General features: G+C 39.4%; 1 protein-coding gene across 1 annotated transcript; it reads right to left on the reverse strand.

Annotated features, from left to right (window-relative positions):
• Positions 1 to 2,658: 2,658 nt before the first annotated feature.
• Positions 2,659 to 19,030, reverse strand: LOC131948334 (beta-1,3-galactosyltransferase 1-like). Its single transcript, XM_059309913.1, has 2 exons — positions 19,009 to 19,030; positions 2,659 to 9,564 (listed from the first exon to the last, which is right to left on the reverse strand). The coding sequence occupies exon 2, from the start codon at positions 9,561 to 9,563 to the stop codon at positions 8,409 to 8,411; it is 1,155 nt and encodes a 384-aa protein (XP_059165896.1). The 5' UTR covers position 9,564; positions 19,009 to 19,030; the 3' UTR covers positions 2,659 to 8,408.
• Positions 19,031 to 23,910: the final 4,880 nt, after the last annotated feature.

The following is a 23,910-nucleotide window of genomic DNA, read 5'->3' on the forward strand; positions in this document are numbered from 1 at the left end:
AGCGTGAGATTAACGGATTAGGTTAACGGTTAATACACATCAAAGTGTGTGCCCTGCTCGTGTAGGGTGGCAGTAAACCCTCACTCAGTTGAGTGCCCAGTTCTCACAGCGTGATGTAATACTGTAAGCCTTCGTGTAACAGATGATAAGATCCTTTTAGCCACACACTAAAAACAAAATGTTCAGTTAGCCTATGATCAATAACGCTGCTCCATCTAACCCAATCCACAATCGAAGGATGTAATAAAACCGTATCAATGTGTTTTTGCACGTATATAACAGAACATAATCACAAAATACCGCTGTTGGAGCATTATTTTATTGACATTACATACTAAAATTGTAAACAGGTTTCATACAAATCATCAATACAAAACAGTTCGCGTTCTTGATTAATGTATTGCGTTGTATTTTCCCCTTATTTCAATCAGGGTTTAATAACGTCTTTATAAATGACGCTACACTCAGTGCGTAGGGGAGGTTTGGAGTTCGAATCCAGTTTCATGTCAATACAACGTCTCTGAGTCCACCCAGTTATGATGGGTACCTGACACAAGATAGGAAGAATAAAATACTGGCGTAGTGTTGACCACACTATACCTTCATATTCCGAGTTCACAAAAAATATGAATTCTACATGGCCATGGACCATCAGGTTCTAAATGTGAATTTACTTACCGGCAGTGGCGTAGCGAGGTCGGATGTCACCCGGTGCGGCACTTAATGGTGCCACCCCCCCCCCCCCCCCCCAGAAACGTAGCGACTCTTCCCGGGGACAAACTTTCAAATTTTTTTATTTGCACCCCCCCCCTCAAGTTTTTCTCTATACATTTTGCCTTGGTGTCCCCCCCCCCTAAATGGTGTCACCCGGTGCGATCCGCACCCCCCTCCCTACGCCTTTTGCTTACTAGACACTACTTTCACCAACCTGCTTGTAGGCTTCATTGACGTCATGCCTCGATCAGTAAGTAGTCCTGTGACGTCATAAGAAATTCAGCCCACGAAATACGCGAGCCATGCGAATGTGTAATTTAGGTTTAGTGTGTGCACACATGAATTTTACCTTTTGATTAACATCACTTTTACCTTTTGATTAACATCACTTTTACCTTTTGATTAACATCACTTTTACCTTTTGATTAACATCACTTTTACCTTTTGATTAACCTGAAATCACTTTTACCTTTTGATTAACCTGACATACCTTGTGTTGTTTGATTAACCTCTAAATCAGTGGTTCTTAACCTTTCAGGGGGTACCGCACCCCCACCTGTTTCATATGCGCATTTACTGAACCCTTCTCAACAGCTCTGTCTTCCTTACTGACAAAATCCTATCTTGAATGCCGTGTGTCTTGACTTCCGCTAAACCCCTGTGACTAACTCAACGAACCCCTGGGGTTCGATCGACCCAGGTCTAAAAAACACTGCTCTAAATTGATTTCTGTCTGTCAGGGCTCAGCACTATCTCACATATCTTAACAAGACTAAAAAAAAAATTAGTTAACCTCAAATTGATCGACTAGCATTTGCCCCCCCCCCCCCTCTATCCCGAGGACATGGCATAAAGTTAAACACAATAGTACTGAACAAAACCTAGTACGTTATAACATTACTTAAATATGAAATGCCATAACAGAATTTAAGTTACGTTGGGAGATGAATTGTTTGCCAGCAGGCTGGGAGTCACCCGGTGTGGTCCGCACCCCCGCCAACGGTCTGGGCCCCAGCCTCCTTCCTTGTGGCGCCACAAAGCAGAATTTAAATTACGCGTAGAGGTCCGTGCCACCGCATCATGAATCTACGGCACACGTATTTAAGTTACTTTATCATGAATCAATAGAAAGAAATGTGACTCAAATGCTGTTTTTTCTCCATCATATACAGAGGCATCACAAGGGGGAGATGTCGGTCAGCACCAATAGATGGGATGATACTAAAACAAACAAAAACCAACGTATTTTATAGAGAAAACAAACCTTGGATTGGGAATCAAAATTTTTTTACACTTTAATTCATAGTTAGGCATTACCCTATGGGCATGGTCGTGTCGGGGGAGAACCACTCTTTCTTCCCCCCCCCCCCCCCCCCCCCCCATGAATAAACAACGTATTTGAGTTATTAAATTTAATATGAACAATTCTCCCAGCATAACGTGTTTGTAATTTTATTGCGTGAAAAATAAATGAACTTGAACCCGCTTATCAATATATTTTTTTTAATTCAAGGCAAGTATTTATATATCCATTAAATATCATTACAATATCATCATAAGAAAACAAATATATTCAACATTATATAATCAACATATGAACATCACATTTGTACATCAAGCCAGAATACTTTTTTTTTTTTTAAATGTATCCTGAGCCAAATGAGTTGAAACTTTTCATTAAATTATTGGTAGTTTTTTTTTAATACAGTGAAAGTTTGACATGCTATTCCATTTTAGAAAGGATTTTTTTTTTTAATGATTAACATAATAACATGCACAAGTCTTACACAAGGTGGGGTGGGAAGGAGGAAAGTGTTGTTATAAATGAATGACGTCTCGAAAGAATAATTTGATTTTTTAAATGTTAATTTCCGTTATTTTTAGCGGTGTTTGGAAATTTTTAGAAGTTAATTTGAAATTTAAATAATTACGGATTCAGGAGGTGGGGGGGGGGGGGGGGGGAGGAGAGGGTTTGGTGACCGCTGGCGATGAGGGGAGCGGGGGTGAGTGGAGGTAAACATCTACATCTATGATAACGGGACCCCCTCACCCATTTATTCATGATTAGGCAATCAAAATAAATAAGAAAAAAAAAAGATTATATTTTTTGGCTGACATCCTAGGGATTTGTCTTTCCCTTTTCTATCTGGAAATAAAAATGAAAAAATATTTCTCCGTATATTATTACTCAAGCAAATCCAATGACATTAGTTTCTACACACAAACATTGCATACACTACAAAACACGTTGGCAGTAAGATTTGATATAATCGATAAGTACAAAAATATAATTTGAAATTTTGAGCTAGAGGATAGTATAATTTACTGAAATAAGGACATGTATTGGTGAATAGAAGGAAAGTTTAGTGATCATATTTTAAGTGGTGGGAAGGGTGGAGGGTGGAAGAATTGAGACAACTTGTACTTTTCAAAAAGAAATTACAGGGGGGAAAACATGTTAACTTTGATTAAATGTTTATTTTTACTAGGACGAAAGTGGCAGTGGAGCTAGCTCACTCGGTGTATGGAAAATGTGGGGAATTTTGGCTTTTGATTAATGGTGAGTGACGATATGGGGAAGTGGGGTGTACATGGATGAACGTGTATGATGTCACATAGAATTCCTAAGGTCTGGAAGATCAATCCTTGGATTGTTTCACATTGATCTCAGTACTGAAACACTCAACTCGTTGATATTTATTTTTTAAAGTAGATTAAACGGAAACTAATTACCAGATAAGAGGCTGTGGGCAAATAATTAGAGAAGGCAAAGCTTTTACAATACAAAGTAAGGCCTAGTATATAATTTACAATACACGTTTAGTGGTATGGTGTTATATGCACATTTAGCTACATTTCCTGAACGTCAATAGATGCATATAGGTGGTGTGGATTTATTTTTTTTCAAATGAGAAAAGTTATGGTGAACTTTAATTGTGGAAGTGAGGAACATAAACGACAAAAGTTTTGACAGTAGTCCTACTTTGATTTTGGATTTAGAGGCTTGTTGTGATGGTCTGTGAACTGTCACTGTTGTTGTGTTAGGGGTGTCATGGTTTTTGTTGTCCTAAAGTCTGGGTTGTGGTATTGTTTAGGTTGTGGTACTGTCGAAGTTGTGGTATTGTTTATGTTGTGGTACTGTCGAAGTTGTGGTATTGTTTAGGTTGTGGTACTGTCGAAGTTGTGGTATTGTTTAGGTTGTGGTACTGTCGAAGTTGTGGTATTGTTTAGGTTGTGGTACTGTCGAAGTTGTGGTATTGTTTAGGTTGTGGTACTGTCGAAGTTGTGGTATTGTTTAGGTTGTGGTACTGTCGAAGTTGTGGTATTGTTTAGGTTGTGGTACTGTCGAAGTTGTGGTATTGTTTATGTTGTGGTACTGTCGAAGTTGTGGTATTGTTTAGGTTGTGGGACACTTGAAGTCGTGTTAATGTATTCATGGTGGTATTGTCAAAGTTAAGGTGCTAAGTTGTAATATTGTCAAAGTTGAGGTGCTAAGCTGTAATATTGTCAAAGTTGAGGTGCTAAGCTGTAGTACTGTGAAAGTTGAGGTGCTAAGTTGTAATATTTAAACAGTTGTGGTGCTAAGTTGTAATATTGTCAAAGTTGAGGTGTTAAGATGTAATATTGTCAACGTTATGGTGTTAAGTTGTAATATTGTCAAAGTTATGGTGCTGTCAGTTGTCTTGATATATAAGTTATGGTGCTATCTAAGTTATAGTACTAAGTTGTAATTTTGTCAAAGTTGAGGTGCTAAGTTGTAATATTGTCAACGTTAGGGTGTTAAGTTGTAATATTGTCAAAGTTATGGTGCTATCAGTTGTGTTAATGTAGGCTATAAGTTATGGTGCTATCTAAGTTACAGTACTAAGTTGTAATATTGTCAAAGTTGAGGTGCTAAGTTGTAATATTGTCAACGTTATGGTGCTAAGTTGTAGTATTGTCAAAGTTGTGGTGCTAAGTTGTAATATTGTCAGTTATGGTGCTGTCAGTTGTGTTAATGTATAAGTTATGGTGCTATCTAAGTAACGGTACTAAGATGTAACATCGTCTAAGTTGTTCTGCTGTCTCTAACTTGTGGCAGTGTGTAAGCTGTAATACTATGTAACTATTGTTACTGTTTCCCAATCAGGAAGTCTATGACTATGCTGTATCTACAATATTGCAAGCTGCCAGAACACTAGCACTATAAAAACTCATTAAATTATAACCTCTACTACATGTATCAAGAAAAAACCCTAGTGACTCATATCAATTATATTATGTAGACAATTTAGATAGCAATAAAACAGTAAATCAGTCTTACAGAGTATTTACAGAAGGATTTCATGTTTAAAGATATCTGGATATTAGTGATTTCTTTAACTCCTCAATAAATGGTTTTTGCTTAACCCAACCTTAACACTTTTACAGAACACACAAAACCACTTTTACAGAGCACACAATACCACGTTCACAGAACACACAAAACCACTTTCACAGAACACACAATGTGTTTACATCTGGACCCAAAGTGTAAGGTTCAATGACCTTGAGTGTCACAGTTTTGAAAACATGTTTATCTCCACTAGTACTGAATGATTTTTAATCCCTCACCCTCCGTAATAGACTATAAACAATGATCTGTTGATAGACGTTCATCTCACTATGTATGGTGATCTCCCCTTTATTCCACCCAGGGGGAACTAAGAGCTAAAGGTTACTGTGACACATCAACACAAATACTCTCTCCTTCAAGTGATTTATCTCCCCTCGTATGCAATATCTGCTTTTGATATTTATCGCCACTTATAAATCTCCCCAAATATGATAAATTGATATTTATTCCCCCTTAAATACTCAAGTAAAGTAATCTCTCCTTTGTGTTGTGAACTCCCTATAATATTTATCACCCATTTTATATTTATATTGATCTCCCCCATGTATCTCCCTTTATACGGAAGTGGTCTTTAAAAAAAGGATTAAGCATTTGTCAATAAGTAGAAAAAGCATTAGAGATGGATTGGTCTTTAGACTAGCTGAGTGAATGAATGTAGCATAAGCGAGTTAAAACATCTTTGGTAAAAAGTTTAAGGCAAATAAATTAAACAAATACAAAGTTTTCTTAACTATTGTGTTTTGTTGTTTCTTTTGGCCCCACAATTAGATGATGTACACTAGACAAAATGTATAGAAATATATACATTAAATACAGCAACATTCAGCTAACAAAAATATTATAATGTTAACCATAACTCTGACCATAACTGACATATTAATGACTGGCTCATGCAGTGAAAATGTTTATCATCACACCAAAATATGTCTGTCACATGATACAACATTGTGTAAAAATAGAACAGTAAAAATATTTATAAATGAAACAAATCAACATACAACTTTTTATAATTTAGATGAAATTATAACTAATTTTTCTTAGCAAAATATACAGATAGATATTTTTCTCAAAAAATTAATATTGTATCAATTTGTTCAAAAAATATTGTATACATTTGTTCAATTTAAATAGCCATAAAAATATAATCATGCTGATAATGATAATGTAAAAGCAAATTTAGGACTTAATCTCATAATGACGAACACAAACAATATAATTCATGTTAAATTATATTTGTCAACTCATTTTATTAAATGCAGAGACTCCAAGAATTTCCAAGATATCAAAAAAGAAGATTTCAAATCCAACACTAAATCTTCTACATCCAACACAGGAATAGTTTTGTGCAGTCTATAGACAATATATGTCAGAATATGTGTGGCATAGTTGATGCCCCTAATGTCAGTACACATATGTACACAGATGGATTTGTTGTACAGATCAACACAGTAGCTGTACAAGTAAATTGGATTAGATAGATGTATCACAGTTGAATTTATAAATTTTAGTATGAATTCTTTGTTACCGAATTGTTTTTTTTTTATTTTTATCCAATCCAATATTTCTTGCAGATGTACAAATTATATATTATAAATACTAAAAAAAAAAAGCTTGCTTATGAGCATTGTTGCCAGTGTTTCTTCCAGACTTTTTTCTCCGGGGGGGGCACTTGAAATCTTCGGGGGGGCGGTAAACTTTCTTCGGGGGGGCGGACACTGTTAAAAGTATATATTTTCTATATAAATTATATAAATTTCATTTCGTTCGGGGGGGCGGTAAAAATTTTTCGGGGGGGCTAAGCCCCCCCGAAGAGATGCCTGGAAGAAACTCTGATTGTTGCAAAAAAAAAAATTAAAATTTCACATCTAGGCTTGTACAATATTGTGGTAATGAGTTTAAAAAAATAAATTACTATTAAAACTTGATGCATTAGCATACTACTCACATACTAATCACAACGCAGTATGATAATTAATACAATGAAACATAACATAAATGCATAAGGAGATGGGCATAAGGATTTACATTTGGATAATTACCGATATTTTATTGCTTGCAGAAACATAAACACATTTAATTACAGGGAGCAGTGTTAGCTGGAATAAATGAAGGTTTTGAATGGTATGTGGCTAGTAGGAATTGATTTATCTAAGGTAGGAATTGGTTTATCTAGCTCAGCTATAACTGTAAAGGAGAAGAAAATTTGATTCTAGCAATGACAGGGCAACAGATTGGATTGTTGTTCTTTAGGCCTGTGGCTGCTTGTGTCTTCAAACTGCATGGTGATGTGTTCAGCAACACTCAGAGAGTGCGGTGACACACTCAAAGTAAGATTAGAGACACACCAAAAATTAATTCACACCATTATGTCAACAGGGTGGGGAAGGGGGAGACATGCAAAAGATTACTTGTCCACTGTTACATAAAAAGGGTTCCCTACTGCCAATACATTCTGCGATGTTTTTTAATTAATCATAATTGTGATACATATTTTTATTTTACCATTTATTTGTTTTGTGTATCTTAAACTGCTGCTAATTTCTGTATAATAATACAGTGGAATTGATTGTTTTGCTACTGAAATGTGTTAGGTGCTGGTACAAACTTTTATTACTTGTAGTGATTAGATGGCATAACCTAATCTCTTGTGGTTAAATTCTTTCTTCTTCTTCATTCTTAACTGAGTTTATGCTGGAGGATTTAAACAACAAGTCCAGCTTTGTGAATGAACTAGACTGTGGTCTCTAGATCTGCGGGTACCCCATTTAGTTTTTTCTTGAGTGGCCAAATAAATATAACTAGTTCTTATTATTGTGGTAGTTTTAAAAAGATACATTCTAACAAGTTTCATCTAATTTTTTCTTGTGGTTAAATAAAAGTATAACTACTTTTCATTATGTGGTAGTTTTAAAGAGATGCATTCTTACAAGTGGTACTGAATCTAAATCCATATGGCAGGGATGTAGCTTAACACAGATGAAAGATGGGTCACTCTGTGATTATACAGTGCAATGTGATGTAATATTTCTAGATTCCCTGACATGGGTCAGTCGAGGGTAATGGACGGATGAGCATGAGGATAGCTGCTTGACAGGGGGAGGGGGTGGAGTCCAGTTTTATAAGACACATTTCTATAAGACATACAGTAACACACTGCAGCAAAGTACATATAGGTCTACTAAGTAGATATATGATCCCCACGTTATCTATTCTTTGTATAGAAGTCCTGGTGTCCCTTGCCTGTAGAGAATCGCCATGGTATCCCTCCTTGTAAATAGTCACATCACTTCTCTTTACAGAACAATCATTATCCTACACTCTACTCACACACTGTCTTACTATCGTACAGCTCTCTGTGTATCTGTTCAATCTCTGACAGACTGTATCTGTGTCCAGATATGTGCTGTCTGAACGAGCACCCAGACACAGAAGGTTTCCCGTAAGAGAATAAATCATTGCCTATCACCACGACGCCGGCTTTCTTGGAACAAATCCCAGTGATGTAAATGTCTTCCAACCAGAACAAAGGCACCCTAAGGGATCCTTCATAAAGCAGCCATGACGCCTCAGCGGACATGACGTATGCTGTCCCGGATACGTAATCCGGATAAGTATCCTCGGAGAACATGGACACAGGTGTGTACCATTTGGAGTCAGATGACCTTGCTGGATGCGCATTGACCTGCTTTGACCCCATAACAAAGGCACTTAACTCTGGGTTTGAATCTTTATGTTTCCTTAACGTAGTCACTAAAAAAGGGACATTAACATACATGTCGTCATCTGCTTTGAGGACGTAACTCGCCTTTGAACAATAAAACGTAACGTACTTTAGAATAGACACTGACTTGAGGCTGAGGTTGTTGTACGAGTCCACAAAATCCTCTTGCAATATATCACCATACACCGCAGCCTCTTCCAGAATTAGTTTCTGGGTTTGAGCTGCCTCAGCTGAATTCATGTCCGGCAGTCCGATAAAAAAGACTAGAATAGAATTATGCGAGCTGACATTGGCATAGCTGCCCCATGTCGCTCGAACCGTCTCTCGGCCTTTGAAGTTATTATGACTAATTGGAACACAGATAATTACTTCTATGGTTGATCGATCCTTACATGAAACTCGTGGAGTGATGACGTATTTATAGTTATGTGGGTTGACAACGCTTTCTGATAAAAATGGATGTTTCTTGAGCTCGCTAGTGCTGTAAGGTTGCGACCTGTCAATAACAGTTATGTTCAACGCCTGCCATTTCTGCGTTAGGTTAGACCTGGTCAGGTTGAACTTTGACCTGGTGGGTTCAAAGCTCAGGTCGCCCCTGTGAGTTGAGGTGTTGGAGTCCGGCGAGAAGATGGGCAGGATCCCGTGGTCAGAGAAGTGGCTGTACAGCGCGACGTTGACCACGATAAAGGCTACTACCAGGACGACCTTGACCCATGTGATTTTGGGCAGGGCTGTGGTAGCCGCGGACATCATCCTGGGGGAGAGAGAAAAAAATTTGTAAACTTTTTTTCTAGAGATGTTTCACGGATATGGTCAAACAAAACATAAACATTACATCTTATCGGGTGTCATCAATGGGTAAATGAAATAATACAAATTGTGTCTGTTTGTGTCTGTTTCGGCCAAAGCCCGAAGTCAGCCAATGTCAACATTGGTCAATATCACCTCCCAATGACAGGCCAAAGTCCCAAATTTTTCTTCATTACGGACACTGGCTGGAGCATAATTCCGTTGCACATGCATGCCCCCCCCCCCCACCACACACACAGAGTGAACCCCCCACATATATATATATAGAGAGAGAGACTTATATGAAAAAAACCAGGTTGAAGATTATCATCTGTTAGAAGTTTATCTTTATCGAACAAATTCCTATGACCCTGCAAAAAACAGTTTTAGGACCACTGATCTGACATTTCAGAGACCCCCCCCCCCCCCCACGCTCTCTCTCAAACTAGAGGTGGCTTCTTTATAAACTGTACAAACGTAAAGGTCGAACGGCCGCTACAGCTGCAGGATATGTTTGCACGGAATTTTTTTTTTCTTTTCTTGTTGACAGCAAAACACCACTACAACGCTCTGCCTACCATGTCGATGGGAGATTACTCTTGGCTTTCGTGTAATGAGTGCATGCTCGCTCGGATTGATGAATAATTTATTCTAAATTGTTTCTTGCCTTTTCTTTATCTGGTGGAGGCATCAAAGATCAAAAACAAGCCGCACGAAATACGACGTGTAGCCTGGAGGGGAAGACATTCCAGCGCTTAAGTCAAAGGGCGGCAGGCAGCTGTGGTGAGCTGAGGCCAGTTTTAACTTTCACGATGTATTGGGTGGCCAACAGCGGTTGGCCTGCTATAGTGTGGCGCAGAGGCGTAGCGACCCCTCCCGGCGCCCGGGGACAAACTTTCAATTTGCCCCCTCTATATTGTTTTTATATTTATAATTAAAAATAGCAACTAAAACTAAAATGAGCTTATTTTGGCGCCCCTAGGGTCGGCGCCGGAGACATATGTTTTAGTGGAAATGCATATGCGGATGTATCTTAATAAAGCTGTAAAGAAATAACTGTTTTTTACTTTAAGCCAGTTACGGTATGGTAACCGTTACTTCATAAAGCTAGAAACAATAAAGTGGCCATTTCCCATTTAAGCCCAACGTGGTTAGCAAGGCCATCTTATACACAGGGATACAATGACAGAGTGTGCAGTGTTTACAGAACACCAGCAATAGTGGGTCTAGTGTGTGTAGCGACTGTTGAAGGCTAGCATAAGTGTTTTGTGTACATCAGATTATTAAGAATTTTTGTTTTTAAAGTAAGGACCCACTCAAGTGGTTGTGTCTTTGCTAGTGTGTTGCACTATCAAACTATGTTGTACCATCAAACTAAGTTGCTAGTGTGTTGTACTATCGAAACTAAGTTGCTAGTGTGTTGCACTATCAAACTAAGTTGCTGATGTGTTGTGCTATCAAACTAAGATGTTAGTGTGTTGTACCATCAAACTAAGTTGCTAGTGTGTTGTACTATCGAAACTAAGTTGCTAGTGTGTTGCACTATCAAACTAAGTTGCTGATGTGTTGTGCTATCAAACTAAGATGTTAGTGTGTTGTACTATCAAACTAAGTTGCTAGTGTGTTGTGCTATCAAATTAAGTTGCTAGTGTGTTGTGCTATCAAACTATTTCCAAAAACCATCAAACTATGTTGCTAGTGTGTTGTATTATCAAACTATGTTGCTAGTGTGTTGTGCTATAAAACTATGTTGCGAGTGTGTTGTGTTACCAAACTATGTTGCTAGTGTGTTGTACTATCAAACTAAGTTGCTAGTGTGTTGTACTATCAAACTAAGTTGTTAGTGTGTTGTGCTATCAAACTAAGTTGTTAGTGTGTTGTACTATCAAACTAATTTGCTAGTGTGTTGTACTATCAAACTAATTTGCTAGTGTGTTGTACTATCAAAGTATGTGGCTAGTGTGTTGTCCTATCGAAACTAATTTGCTAGTGTGTTGTATTATCAAGCTAAGTTGCTACTGTGTTGTGCTATCGAAATTAAGTTGCTAGTGTGTTGTGCTATCGAAACTAAGTTGCTAATGTGTTGTACTATAAAACGAAGTTGATGTGTGTTGTACTATCAAATTATCTCCAAACAAAATTTGACCAAAAGATATAATCTATATCATCTGAATAAAAATCGACGGTTAAATTTCCCAACAGAATTAAACTCTGGCCGAACGTTTAGCCTCCCCAAAACCAGACGATCTAAAAAAAATTCCGTTCCAGACTTTCTCTAAAATGTTGAGGTATACGATTGATGGGTAGGCTATCTGACTTACGTTGGGGAAAGTAACGGCTGCTGGGCACAGTGCCGAAGTCACAGAAACAGGTGAGCTCTACTTCACCTGCCCCGTGAGCCGCTAGGATAGAAAGGTAACTTTACATGGCAGAAGAGACTTAAGGCGTGAGTGTATGCATTTTAAAAAATATCGCAGAGACCAAAATACAAGAAAAATACCCCACGGCCAAGTCAAATCCAGGCAAATTTTATTTAATTTAATTTTAATAAAAACATGTATAAATCAACGAACCCGATAACAACTGAAAACCATCTACTCACAAGAACCTCCGCATCCATGCTGCCAGACTCCTTACACGCATGGCTGAACGCACGGTCGGACCTCGACTGTCCAACGAGAGAGGCGCCGCTCGCCGATCTACCTGCCGCAGGTGAGAGCCAGCCGATGGGCGGGGTTTGGACAGGACCGTGGGGACAGGTTGGTTTATCATCTACATGGCCATTTCCTACGGTGTTTAAACGTGAGGGCCGCATCAGGTGCAATGATAGCTTCCAACACCGATACGGCGAGTGGTGATGGTAAACACAAGAGTAAGAAAACATGTAGCCATCTTCGCGGAGTAGATTATTTTTCCCCACTTAAGTGATTTCGTTGCCACGTGAGTTGAGTGAGTCTAAGTGCACGAGTGTGTCAAACATGTGCACATTAATGCATCGAAAACGTGTATCACAACATCAAAGTACACACTGCATCAACACTTGGGGGAAACTTCGCTATCTGCAAACGTGGGCAGATTATAATGAAACTTCTTACAAGATCTAGATCTAGGTCTTGTTTCATGTTAGCTTTCATTACCGATGATATGGCGAAATTGTAGCATGCGTCTGTGTTTAAGTCTATTCAAACCTTACAAATGAGGTTCGGGATTAAACTAATCACTAGGTATGGGAGGCGTGTATGGCTGGGGCTTTACTTGCCTATAAAAAGCAAGAACGGCTGAGGCTTTACCTGCCTATAAAAAGCAAATATGGCTGAGGCTTTACTTGCCTATAAAAAGCGAGAATGGTTGAGGCTTTACTGCAAGTATGACTGAGGCTTTGCTGCAAGTATGGCTGAGGCTTTACTTGCCTATAAAAAGCGAGAATGGTTGAGGCTTTACTGCAAGTATGACTGAGGCTTTGCTGCAAGTATGGCTGAGGCTTTACTTGCCTATAAAAAGCGAGAATGGTTGAGGCTTTACTGCAAGTATGACTGAGGCTTTGCTGCAAGTATGGCTGAGGCTTTACTTGCCTATAAAAAGCGAGAATGGTTGAGGCTTTACTGCAAGTATGACTGAGGCTTTGCTGCAAGTATGTCTGAGGCTTTACTTGCCTATAAAAAGCGAGAATGGTTGAGGCTTTACTGCAAGTATGACTGAGGCTTTGCTGCAAGTATGGCTGAGGCTTTACTTGCCTATAAAAAGCGAGAATGGTTGAGGCTTTACTGCAAGTATGACTGAGGCTTTGCTGCAAGTATGGCTGAGGCTTTACTTGCCTATAAAAAGCGAGAATGGTTGAGGCTTTACTGCAAGTATGACTGAGGCTTTGCTGCAAGTATGGCTGAGGCTTTACTTGCCTATAAAAAGCGAGAATGGTTGAGGCTTTACTGCAAGTATGACTGAGGCTTTGCTGCAAGTATGGCTGAGGCTTTACTTGCCTATAAAAAGCGAGAATGGTTGAGGCTTTACTGCAAGTATGACTGAGGCTTTGCTGCAAGTATGGCTGAGGCTTTACTTGCCTATAAAAAGCGAGAATGGTTGAGGCTTTACTGCAAGTATGACTGAGGCTTTGCTGCAAGTATGGCTGAGGCTTTACTTGCCTATAAAAAGCGAGAATGGTTGAGGCTTTACTGCAAGTATGACTGAGGCTTTGCTGCAAGTATGTCTGAGGCTTTACTTGCCTATAAAAAGCGAGAATGGTTGAGGCTTTACTGCAAGTATGACTGAGGCTTTGCTGCAAGTATGGCTGAGGCTTTACTTGCCTATAAAAAGCGAGAATGGTTGAGGCTTTACTGCAAGTATGACTGAGGCTTTGCTGCAAGTATGGCTGAGGCTTTACTTGCCTATAAAAAGCGAGAATGGTTGAGGCTTTACTGCAAGTATGACTGAGGCTTTGCTGCAAGTATGGCTGAGGCTTTACTTGCCTATAAAAAGCGAGAATGGTTGAGGCTTTACTGCAAGTATGACTGAGGCTTTGCTGCAAGTATGGCTGAGGCTTTACTTGCCTATAAAAAGCGAGAATGGTTGAGGCTTTACTGCAAGTATGACTGAGGCTTTGCTGCAAGTATGGCTGAGGCTTTACTTGCCTATAAAAAGCGAGAATGGTTGAGGCTTTACTGCAAGTATGACTGAGGCTTTGCTGCAAGTATGGCTGAGGCTTTACTTGCCTATAAAAAGCGAGAATGGTTGAGGCTTTACTGCAAGTATGACTGAGGCTTTGCTGCAAGTATGGCTGAGGCTTTACTTGCCTATAAAAAGCGAGAATGGTTGAGGCTTTACTGCAAGTATGACTGAGGCTTTGCTGCAAGTATGGCTGAGGCTTTACTTGCCTATAAAAAGCGAGAATGGTTGAGGCTTTACTGCAAGTATGACTGGGGCTTTGCTGCAAGTATGGCTGGGGCTTTGCTGCAAATATGGCTAAGGCTTTACTGCAAGTATGGCTGAGGCTTTACTTGCCCATCATGGGGCAAATAAGGCTACAGGTTTTAAACTTACCCATATGAGAGGCAAGTATTGCAGGCTTCATTGCAAGTATGGTTACAAGCTTTGCCTGCAAGTATGCCTGCAGCTTTTACTAGTCCATAATAGCCATTAGGGCTTTACTTGTTCAGTGTATTAGTACAGAGCTATAGTCTCGACATGGGATAACGCTAAGAACAGATTCAGCAGCTCAATCTGCTGATGCCCGGAGAGCCGTCTGTGATTTAGAAATACAGTCTTTTAATGTGAGCTTTGCCAAAAATGAAACCAGTATAGAAACAGTGGTACCTTTTGTGGTTGAGACGTGTGATTTCTCTTTCTTCATGTGGAATTTTTTTAAAAATCAATAATTTATTGTAAACTGATCACCCGTAACAGAATAGACAGTTCTCACAATATTACATTGTATTATTTTAAACCCCCACACAAAAGGTGTTTTATCTATGGGTTTGGTGAAAGGGGTGGGGGGATATGGGCTCGAAACTAATCTCTCCAACAGCTGTGTCTGATACTGCTTTGCTACTGCATGTGGACAAAGAGGTTTCATTCAATTCGGTGGAAAGGTGAGCGGTGGGGAGATGAAGGGGGAAATAAGTACTGGGAAAGAGGGGGGGGGGTATAAAATGCACTTTGTATAACGTGTATGGCTTGTATGTGTGTTGTGGTGACGTATTTAAATACGAGACACCGCTGTTAGCGATATCTGTTGCCACAGGTTATCGGGTTTCAGTCTAACACGGGGAGAAATAAAACTTTTATTTTATTTTGGCATTCTTAGCAGTGTTCACGGAATGTTAAAATACGCCCAAGTATAGTTGAAAGTTAGCCGAACGCATATTACTGAAAGCCAACCGCATATAGATGAAGCCCCCTCCCCACCGCATACAGCTGAAAGCAGCCCACATTTAGCTGAAAGCCCCACCCCCCGCATATATCTGAAGCTCCCCTCCCCCCCCCCCCCCCAACGGCAAATAGCTGATAGCAGCCCGCATATAGCTGAAGCCTTCCCCACAGCATATAGCTAAAGTGCCCCCCCCCCCCCCAAACAGCTAAAAACAGCCCACATTTAGCTCGTATACAGCTGAAGCCTCCGCACCACAAATAGCTGATATAGTCGAAAGGCGCTCACACATTCTGAAAGCACTACGTAGCGCCAACGTATTTTTAATTACCTCCACAAATAGTCGACCGATACCCAGCTAGTGTAAACAATGATTGACGAAATAGGCTGTGGTTTTTTGTTTTAGTTTACCAGCACTAAATACATTGCTAGCTCACGTCCGCTGTGGAATTTTATGTAACAGATCACCGGAAAGGTGTGGGGGTTATTATTACACCACGTGACACACGTGTTGCTATTGGTTCATGTAAATACACGTCTCGTGGAGACGGGAACAATGGGGGAAAAATTGATTTGTAAATTGTAATCGATATACAATGATTGTTTTTTTATTTGAATTTATAGGTTTCACGCGTGGCTGGTAGAATGCCCGATGTGTAACTGGTGCCATACAGGTGGCGGTATTTGTTAGCATGGCCGATGTAGTGAACAGGTTTTCTTTCGGGTATCTCTTCGGGGAGGGGCACTGCCAAAGCGCGTCTACCGACTCCACAAAGTAGTAAAAAATATATAATTTAAACACAAAATGTGTACTTATATATACTTTAACTAGTGTCCGCCCCCCTCCAAATTTAAGTCGTCGTCTCACCCCCCCCCCCCCCCCGAGAAAAATGTCTGAAAGAAACACTGACAGTTAAACTATTGGTTATAATAGCCTAGCGTAGTAAGGACATCTGTTAATATGACCAGTTAATGACCCCCGTGTGACTGACGTGACAGCAAGTGACCCCCCCCCCCCAACCCCTGATAACTTAAGAGCTAAACATTTTAATTTTATGCCCCCCCCCCCCCTACACACACATTCAACTTCAGCCCCGCGTACATCCTGCATTCATCATTTCTCTCTTACCTGCTGTGTCTCGCCTGTCATACACTGACAGACCCATCCCAAAAAAAAAATAAAAAAAAGGAAGTTAACGCTGAATGCTAAAGCTAACAAAACGATCATTTGTCGTTATTGTCGTTATCACGTCATCATCGCAAAATAGCTGTCTGCGGCAATACAATATTTCCGTCTAGTTAGGGTTGTTTTTTTTTCTTGTGTGGTGTCTACAAAAATAAGTGTGCACCCCTACCCCCCAACCAGGACAGAAATAATATGGCACAGTTATGAACTTGTTACTTTTTACATTAATTTCCGATTAGCTCTTTTAACGCATTAAAATAATGGCCGGCAAATATAAAAGTAAAAAAAATGTTAAGGTAATTAAAAGCATTTGGAATGTATTGAAAATAAGAAAATAAAATGTAAATACTCCTAGTTTTTCTGTAAAAGTAATGTACATTGTATTGCAAGCGTTAATTATTTTTTAATTCTAAATTTTTCATAAGTTCATGTCGCACTGAACAGCCACCGGACTTGTGACCTGTGTGTTTATATTGAAACAAATCGGTTGTGTAGTTGTGCGTGAAATTTCGTTCGTAATAGGGCTGGTAAGTAGGTCACCAACCAGTTCTATGGCTCATGCAGGTTTTATTGAGCCGTAGAGCTGGTTGGTGACCTACTTACCAGCCCTATTAATGACTAACCAGACACGTGAGACAAATTACGACAATGGAATCAAGTTAATTAAAATCTTGAGAAAACATGTCCGAAACTTGAATTACAAAATTAGACCATAAAGCCAGCGACGAAGCGTTAAGAAAATGTAAAACAAAAAGCTAGCAAGAATAAACATGAGTGCTGCTGTTGAAACTTTGATTCCGCACCAAGAATAAATAAAATATTTAGATAAACTAACACCCTGCTTTTAAGCTTAGTATCCTGTGTTTGCGTTATGTCATTCAGTCAAACCCCTACCCTTGTGTACGTTTTAAATGATCACACCCTGGCGCCCCCCACACACTACATCATAACCAGATACCCCACACATACTACATTACACACTGACGCCCCACATATTCTACATCGCACCCTGACGTTCCACACACTAAATCGCACCCTGACGCCTAACAAAAACTACATTACACGTGACACAGACGCCCCACATGATTACACCTCACCCCTACCGTCCTACACTTACACCAGACCCCGGCGCCCCTAAATACTTTTTTAAACGAATGGTGTAGATCACGTGACTTGGTGACGTCAACAACGTGGAGGTCAACCAACCGGAGAAGACGGGATGTTTTATTCAAACAAATTTATTTTATTGTAACCTCTGATCCAATCGATGGCTGACTTAAATTAATGAGATAATTAACAATTGATCTTGCGCTTTTTAAAACGTATAATTGTGGCCTCATTGCAGCGTATATCCTTGGTGCTAAACAAACGTCTTGGTTCACTGGTCAATAATATTTTAGATGAATAATTTATAACCTAACTACTTAAACCATAAACTTTTTAAAAACTGCATTTTGATGTATATTTTTTTTTCTATTGTAATTTTGTTTTTTAAGCCTATATGTTGCACATATCCTTGGTGTTAAAAAAAATCGATTTTGTCCATTTAATCGATTACATTTTGAGCTTCAGTTTTAGCTGAACAAAACATCTTTCCGATGAATTATTATAATGTCCGCACTATTAAAAAAAATTTGAAAGAGCTCGTTTAAATAGTGCGGTGGGTCGCAACAAACGTAATTAAATTATATTCATTTGGGTGCAGATAAAATATGGTTAAATTAAGTTACATTTTGGCTCTTGTGGGTGAAGTAAAACATGGTTAAATTACTGTAAGACCATCCTGTTAGTAAAACATGGTTAAATTACTTTAAGACCATACTTCGTACTAGTAAAACATGGTTAAATTACTTTAAGACCATACTTCGTACTAGTAAAACATGGTTCAATTACTTTAAGACCATACTTCGTACTAGTTAAACATGGTTAAATTACTTTAAGACCATACTTCGTACTAGTTAAACATGGTTAAATTACTTTAAGACCATACTTCGTACTAGTTAAACATGGTTAAATTACTTTAAGACCATACTTCGTACTAGTAAAACATGGTTAAATTACTTTAAGACCATACTTCGTACTAGTTAAACATGGTTAAATTACTTTAAGACCATACTTCGTACTAGTTAAACAGGGTTAAATTACTTTAAGACCATACTTCGTACTAGTAAAACAGGGTTCAATTTAAAATTACTTTAAGATCATCCTGTGTACTGGTATGAAACAAAAGGTGTTGAGGTGGGACATGATGTCTGGGCCCGATACAAATAAAAGCGTCTCTAATTATAAAAAAGACATGTAATTAACAGTACAATGATTTCAAGTACACAAAATAGATACGTTTTTGTGAATAGCCTACTTACAGATTCTTACGCCCCTTAGTTTTTGAAGTAGACATACACATACTGTTCCGTAAACACACAGTTTCGTACAATTGTTGTACTGTTTGATACATTTTCAAAACCAACTTACCTGAACACATTATCAACAACCCTAAATCCGGTTTTAAACTTGATCAGCAGGCTATTGGCGAGCCCCATTTGTCTTAATAAAAATTTTACACAAACAGACTGATAGCAAATTCCATTTGTAAAAAGAAATTTTTTTTTTCACAAAACCACACTGTTAGCAAATAGCAATTTTTTTCAAAATAATAATTCACATTGTCGGACTATTTGAAAATCATATTCATAACATAATTTCATATAGTATTGGTAAATTCGTCGATTTGTACGACCATGGGTCCACGATTTAGATTAGTACGATAATTAGAGGGTGGTAATTTAAGGTCAAAAGGGCAATCCTAGTTCAACTCGGATGTTGCAACGTATGGGTCCACTAGTTGGGTCAACTAACGTGCGACCTGTCGCTTCATTTAATTAATTAAAGGTTGAGAAGCGGTCACAGAGTTGATATCCTAAAGGTGAATAGTCACAGATTAAAGGTACCGTACAGGTGGGAAGTCACAGATTAAAGGTACGGTACAGGTGGGAAGTCACAGATTAAAGGTACGGTACAGGTGGGAAGTCACAGATTAAAGGTACCCTACAGGTGGCCAGTCACAGATTAAAGGTATACTACAGGTGACTAGTCACAGATTAAAGGTATACTACAGGTGGCAAGTCATAGATGAAAGGTATACTACAGGTGGGAACTCACAGATTAAAGGTACCCTACAAGTGGGAACTCACAGATTAAAGGTACCCTACAGGTGGGAACTCACAGATTAAAGGTACCCTACAGGTGGGAACTCACAGATTAAAGGTACCCTACAGGTGGGAACTCACAGATTAAAGGTACCCTACAGGTGGGAACTCACAGATTAAAGGTATCCTACAGGTGGTAAGTCACAGATTAAAGGTATACTACAGGTGGTAAGTCACAGATTAAAGGTGAAAAATCACAAAGATATTCTACAAGTAACAAATCAGTTATACTACAGGTGATAATCACAGATTATCCTAAACAAGGCAAGTCTTAAAGATATCCTCCAGGTACAGATGAAAAATCACAAATGTATGGCAACAAGGTTAACAGATTAAAGGTACCTTACAGGTGCAAATATTGACAAATGTATCCTACAAGTAATAAGTCACAGATTAAATTTTAAATGTACCCAACAGGTGAATAATCACAATGGAATCCTACAAGTAACAAGTCACAGATTTAAGGTATACTGCGGGGGACTAGTCACATATTATAAGAATACTACAGGTTGCTAATCACAGATTAAAGGTACCCTACAGGTAACAGAATGACGACACTAATAAGATGGCACCACCGTGTTAATCCCACAAGAACGTGTGACAACATAACAGGGACAACAACTCGGCACTACCTGCTGCCGGACCAGCAGGTCAATACAGTGAAGTAGGTCAGATGTTTCCTCAGGACCAGGCCGTCACGTTCTGGATGGCTGCTTGCGTCGCGTCATCGAGATCAATAAATATAAGGGGGGGGGGGGGAGATTAAAGGTGGAACGTTGGCGGAGAGAGGGTTTAGATGTGTGGGGAAAGTTGAGGTGTGGGAGAGGTTTGAGGTGTGTGGAGAGATGTAGGGGTGGGGAGAACATGAGGGGAGATATGTGTGGAGAGGGTGATGTGGGGGAAGGGTGATGTGGGGGAAGGGAGATGGGAGAGGATTAAGGAGTCGCGTGAGGGAGGTATAGTTCGAAGACGTAGATTGCTGACCAAGAGTGTAAACAGACTGATTCAGGGAAACGAGTGCATGTAAGCCAAGGAGGATAGAGGCGATGTGTCTGAGTTGAAGATCGACAATTTCTGTAGAGATTCAGCCAAGCAGAACGGCCACACTTGATAGATACGTATACATCACGAGGTGGCATAAGCAACGAAACACTGTGTATCTATCACAGGTTTGCATGCAGCCAATCCCGTGCTTATGAAGGTCTAAGGCTTCACCAAGCGTGTCAGGCGTTTCATTCAGGTGTGATCAACCGAACATGGTTGCAGTTTTATCCGTGACTACGTCGCATGCATGTTGAACAACTCGACTCGACACTTGACACACTTTTCCCGAGTGTCTCACAATACGTACATGTCACCCTGAAGAAAAACATATCTATGACGAAAACTGACTTGTTTTTTTAAAGACGATATTATTGTATTAAAACATACCGATATTCTTTGTGGAACCAAACATGCCCTTACTTGACCTGCCCTTACAACACACGAGTAAAAGTTGTCTTACAACACTTGAACTGACCGCTATGAAGTCTACAATGCCCCCTACATCAAACTGGCCATTTTTTTATCATTCAAATGTAGATCAGCTTCTGGTGGATACAATGCCCCTTACAACGGTAAAATTTAGTATCAACTGTTAAACTTGAAAACAAATGTGTGATATTCAACAAAGTAATTACTCTACACATGCAACATTGATTTTCTATGCTCCCAACCCCACTCTCCATTCCCTCAACCCTATTCCCCCCCCCCCACACACACACACATCATCTCATTTCTAATCTTCACAAAGCCCCAGCATCTCCCTGGTATCCAATGATAAACAGCCCTTGAGCTAAAAATACCAACAAATCCAGATTTGTATATCAGTGTTTATGTTCGACCACTCAGCTCCAAAGTCACGTGAGAGTGTGTGTGGTGAGTGGGGGGGGGGGGGGGATTGAAATTTCCGTTCACGCGTCATCAGTTACCCTGGAGATAGCGTCTACAGTGACTCCCTCTGATGTTATCAGGTACCCGCATGGGTCTAAGGTGAAGAATGCGACGCACACAAAATATATTCCATAAATTAAAATTAACTAGGATTCGCAGCTGAATTTGAATGATGTGGTTCGCACTTTAACCGTATAGACAAAACAACAACAAAAAAAAACAAACAAAAAAAACAACAACCAACAAGCCACCGTGTAGTTGCCATAATGCCATCGCTATGGTGTACGCTGCCCAGCTAGGCAGCGCTAATTAACCAGCCAAGTGTGAGAACGCAATGCTAGACTTGAGATATCAACCATCAAATGTCCTTATCGGATGCTTCAATATTGCATGTGCCTTTTTTTTTACACCGACGTACAAGAAAGCAGTGAAATTTGAAACAGAGACCAAATTACCAAGGGAGCTTAGGGCTACTACTTGCACAGAGGTTATTTCAGGCGTCTCTTCGTGGGGCGGAGACAGTGCGCCCCCCCCCCCCCCCAACGAAATAGAAAAAAAAATATTCATATAAAAATATATTATTTAATCAGTGTCCACTCCCCCCCCCCGACCCCCAATGAGAAAAAAAGTTTGAAAGAAGCACTGCATTTGTATAAACCCGTATCAACTAAATGCCCTTGATCCGCTTTTGAAATATGTATTGGACTTATCCTTAAACCCATCTGTCTTTATACACACACATACTCACACATACACACGTCTGTGTGGGTGGGGTGTCAAAAACGAATAATACCTCCATAAAAAACAAAAACACTGGATATAGAACTACACCAGTTTAAAAATCACAACAATAAATATGTGTGACATCTACGATGTGACTACGTCAGCTGTGTAACTACGACTACGGTGTAACTACGTCAAATGTGTGTCTGACTACGTCGATTGTCTCCCTTCGTCCACGATGTGACTATGATTACGTCCCATGTGTCTCTGCATCTGCTGTATAACCACGTCTACGGCTTGATTAGATCTACTTTAAATAATGAATCTCGTCTAAACAACTGACGCAGGTCAAACAAAGGTAGATAACCAAACAAAGGGAAGCTATCGATAAACGCCATGTGTCGCACGACACATTATTTCCCTATGTAAAACGTTTACTTACCCGCCCCTACGTTCTCCACTGAATGTAACAAATAAAGCTGGCAACATCTTTCTCGAATATTTCTAAATGATATAAATATCATTGCCTCCCATTATCTAGACACGGCTTTCAATCCGGTCCATGATTTATGAGGTGTAATTTTAGCAACACATGGGACTCCGACTATATCCCACTAAAAGGGGATGCTACTAATGTAGGGATAAAGAAAAGGGCTTGACGAAGCTTAGTAAAACAATTTATTGTGTGACGTTAAGTATATTTTTATTGGGATATATTGTTTTAACACTACATTAGGGCAATAAAGGGAGAGACAGGGATGATCAAGTGAGATCAGTGTGTGTTATACAAAGTAACGTTAAGATAGATACGAGGTGAGATACAAAGAAATGATAAGATAAATACAAGAGATACTATAAAGTGATGGTGGGAATAAGAGACGAGATACAAGGAAAAGGTGAGATAAATACGTGGTGAGATACGAGGTCAGTCTATAGCATACAATATTTCAAAAACACAATTAAATTCGTGTTTGGAACAGAAATAAAATGTATTTGCCCTGTTGTGATCGCTGCACTTACACCTTTTTACTTCACATTAGTGAAATATTTTTTCTTTTTCAAGGGCTATGCTGTTTTTTTTTTAGTGTTGTGTTTTTAAATTCTAATTTGTGTCGTGTTCTTTTCTTTATGAAAATAATTTTTTTTTGAATGCCTTGTCTGGACTAGTCGACTCTTCACACCCCCCTCCCAACCAACATGGGATAGAAGACTCGAATCTTTTAATATCCTCGGGCCCCCGGCTGATCTGTTACGTCACTGAACTCTGGTTACATAATCGAGCAGTACACGTGCCTCTACGTCAGCTAATCTAATTAACATGAACACCGATCGACCACAAACTACGGCAACTCAAGTCCATTAAATTTAGCACTAGGTTCACATTTGTGCTGGCTCAGCAGTTTG

The sequence above is a fragment of the Physella acuta genome, unplaced genomic scaffold, assembly GCF_028476545.2.
Source record: "Physella acuta isolate Inbredline_101_S28 unplaced genomic scaffold, ASM2847654v3 ptg000640l, whole genome shotgun sequence".
Classification (NCBI taxonomy): Eukaryota; Metazoa; Mollusca; class Gastropoda; family Physidae; genus Physella; species Physella acuta.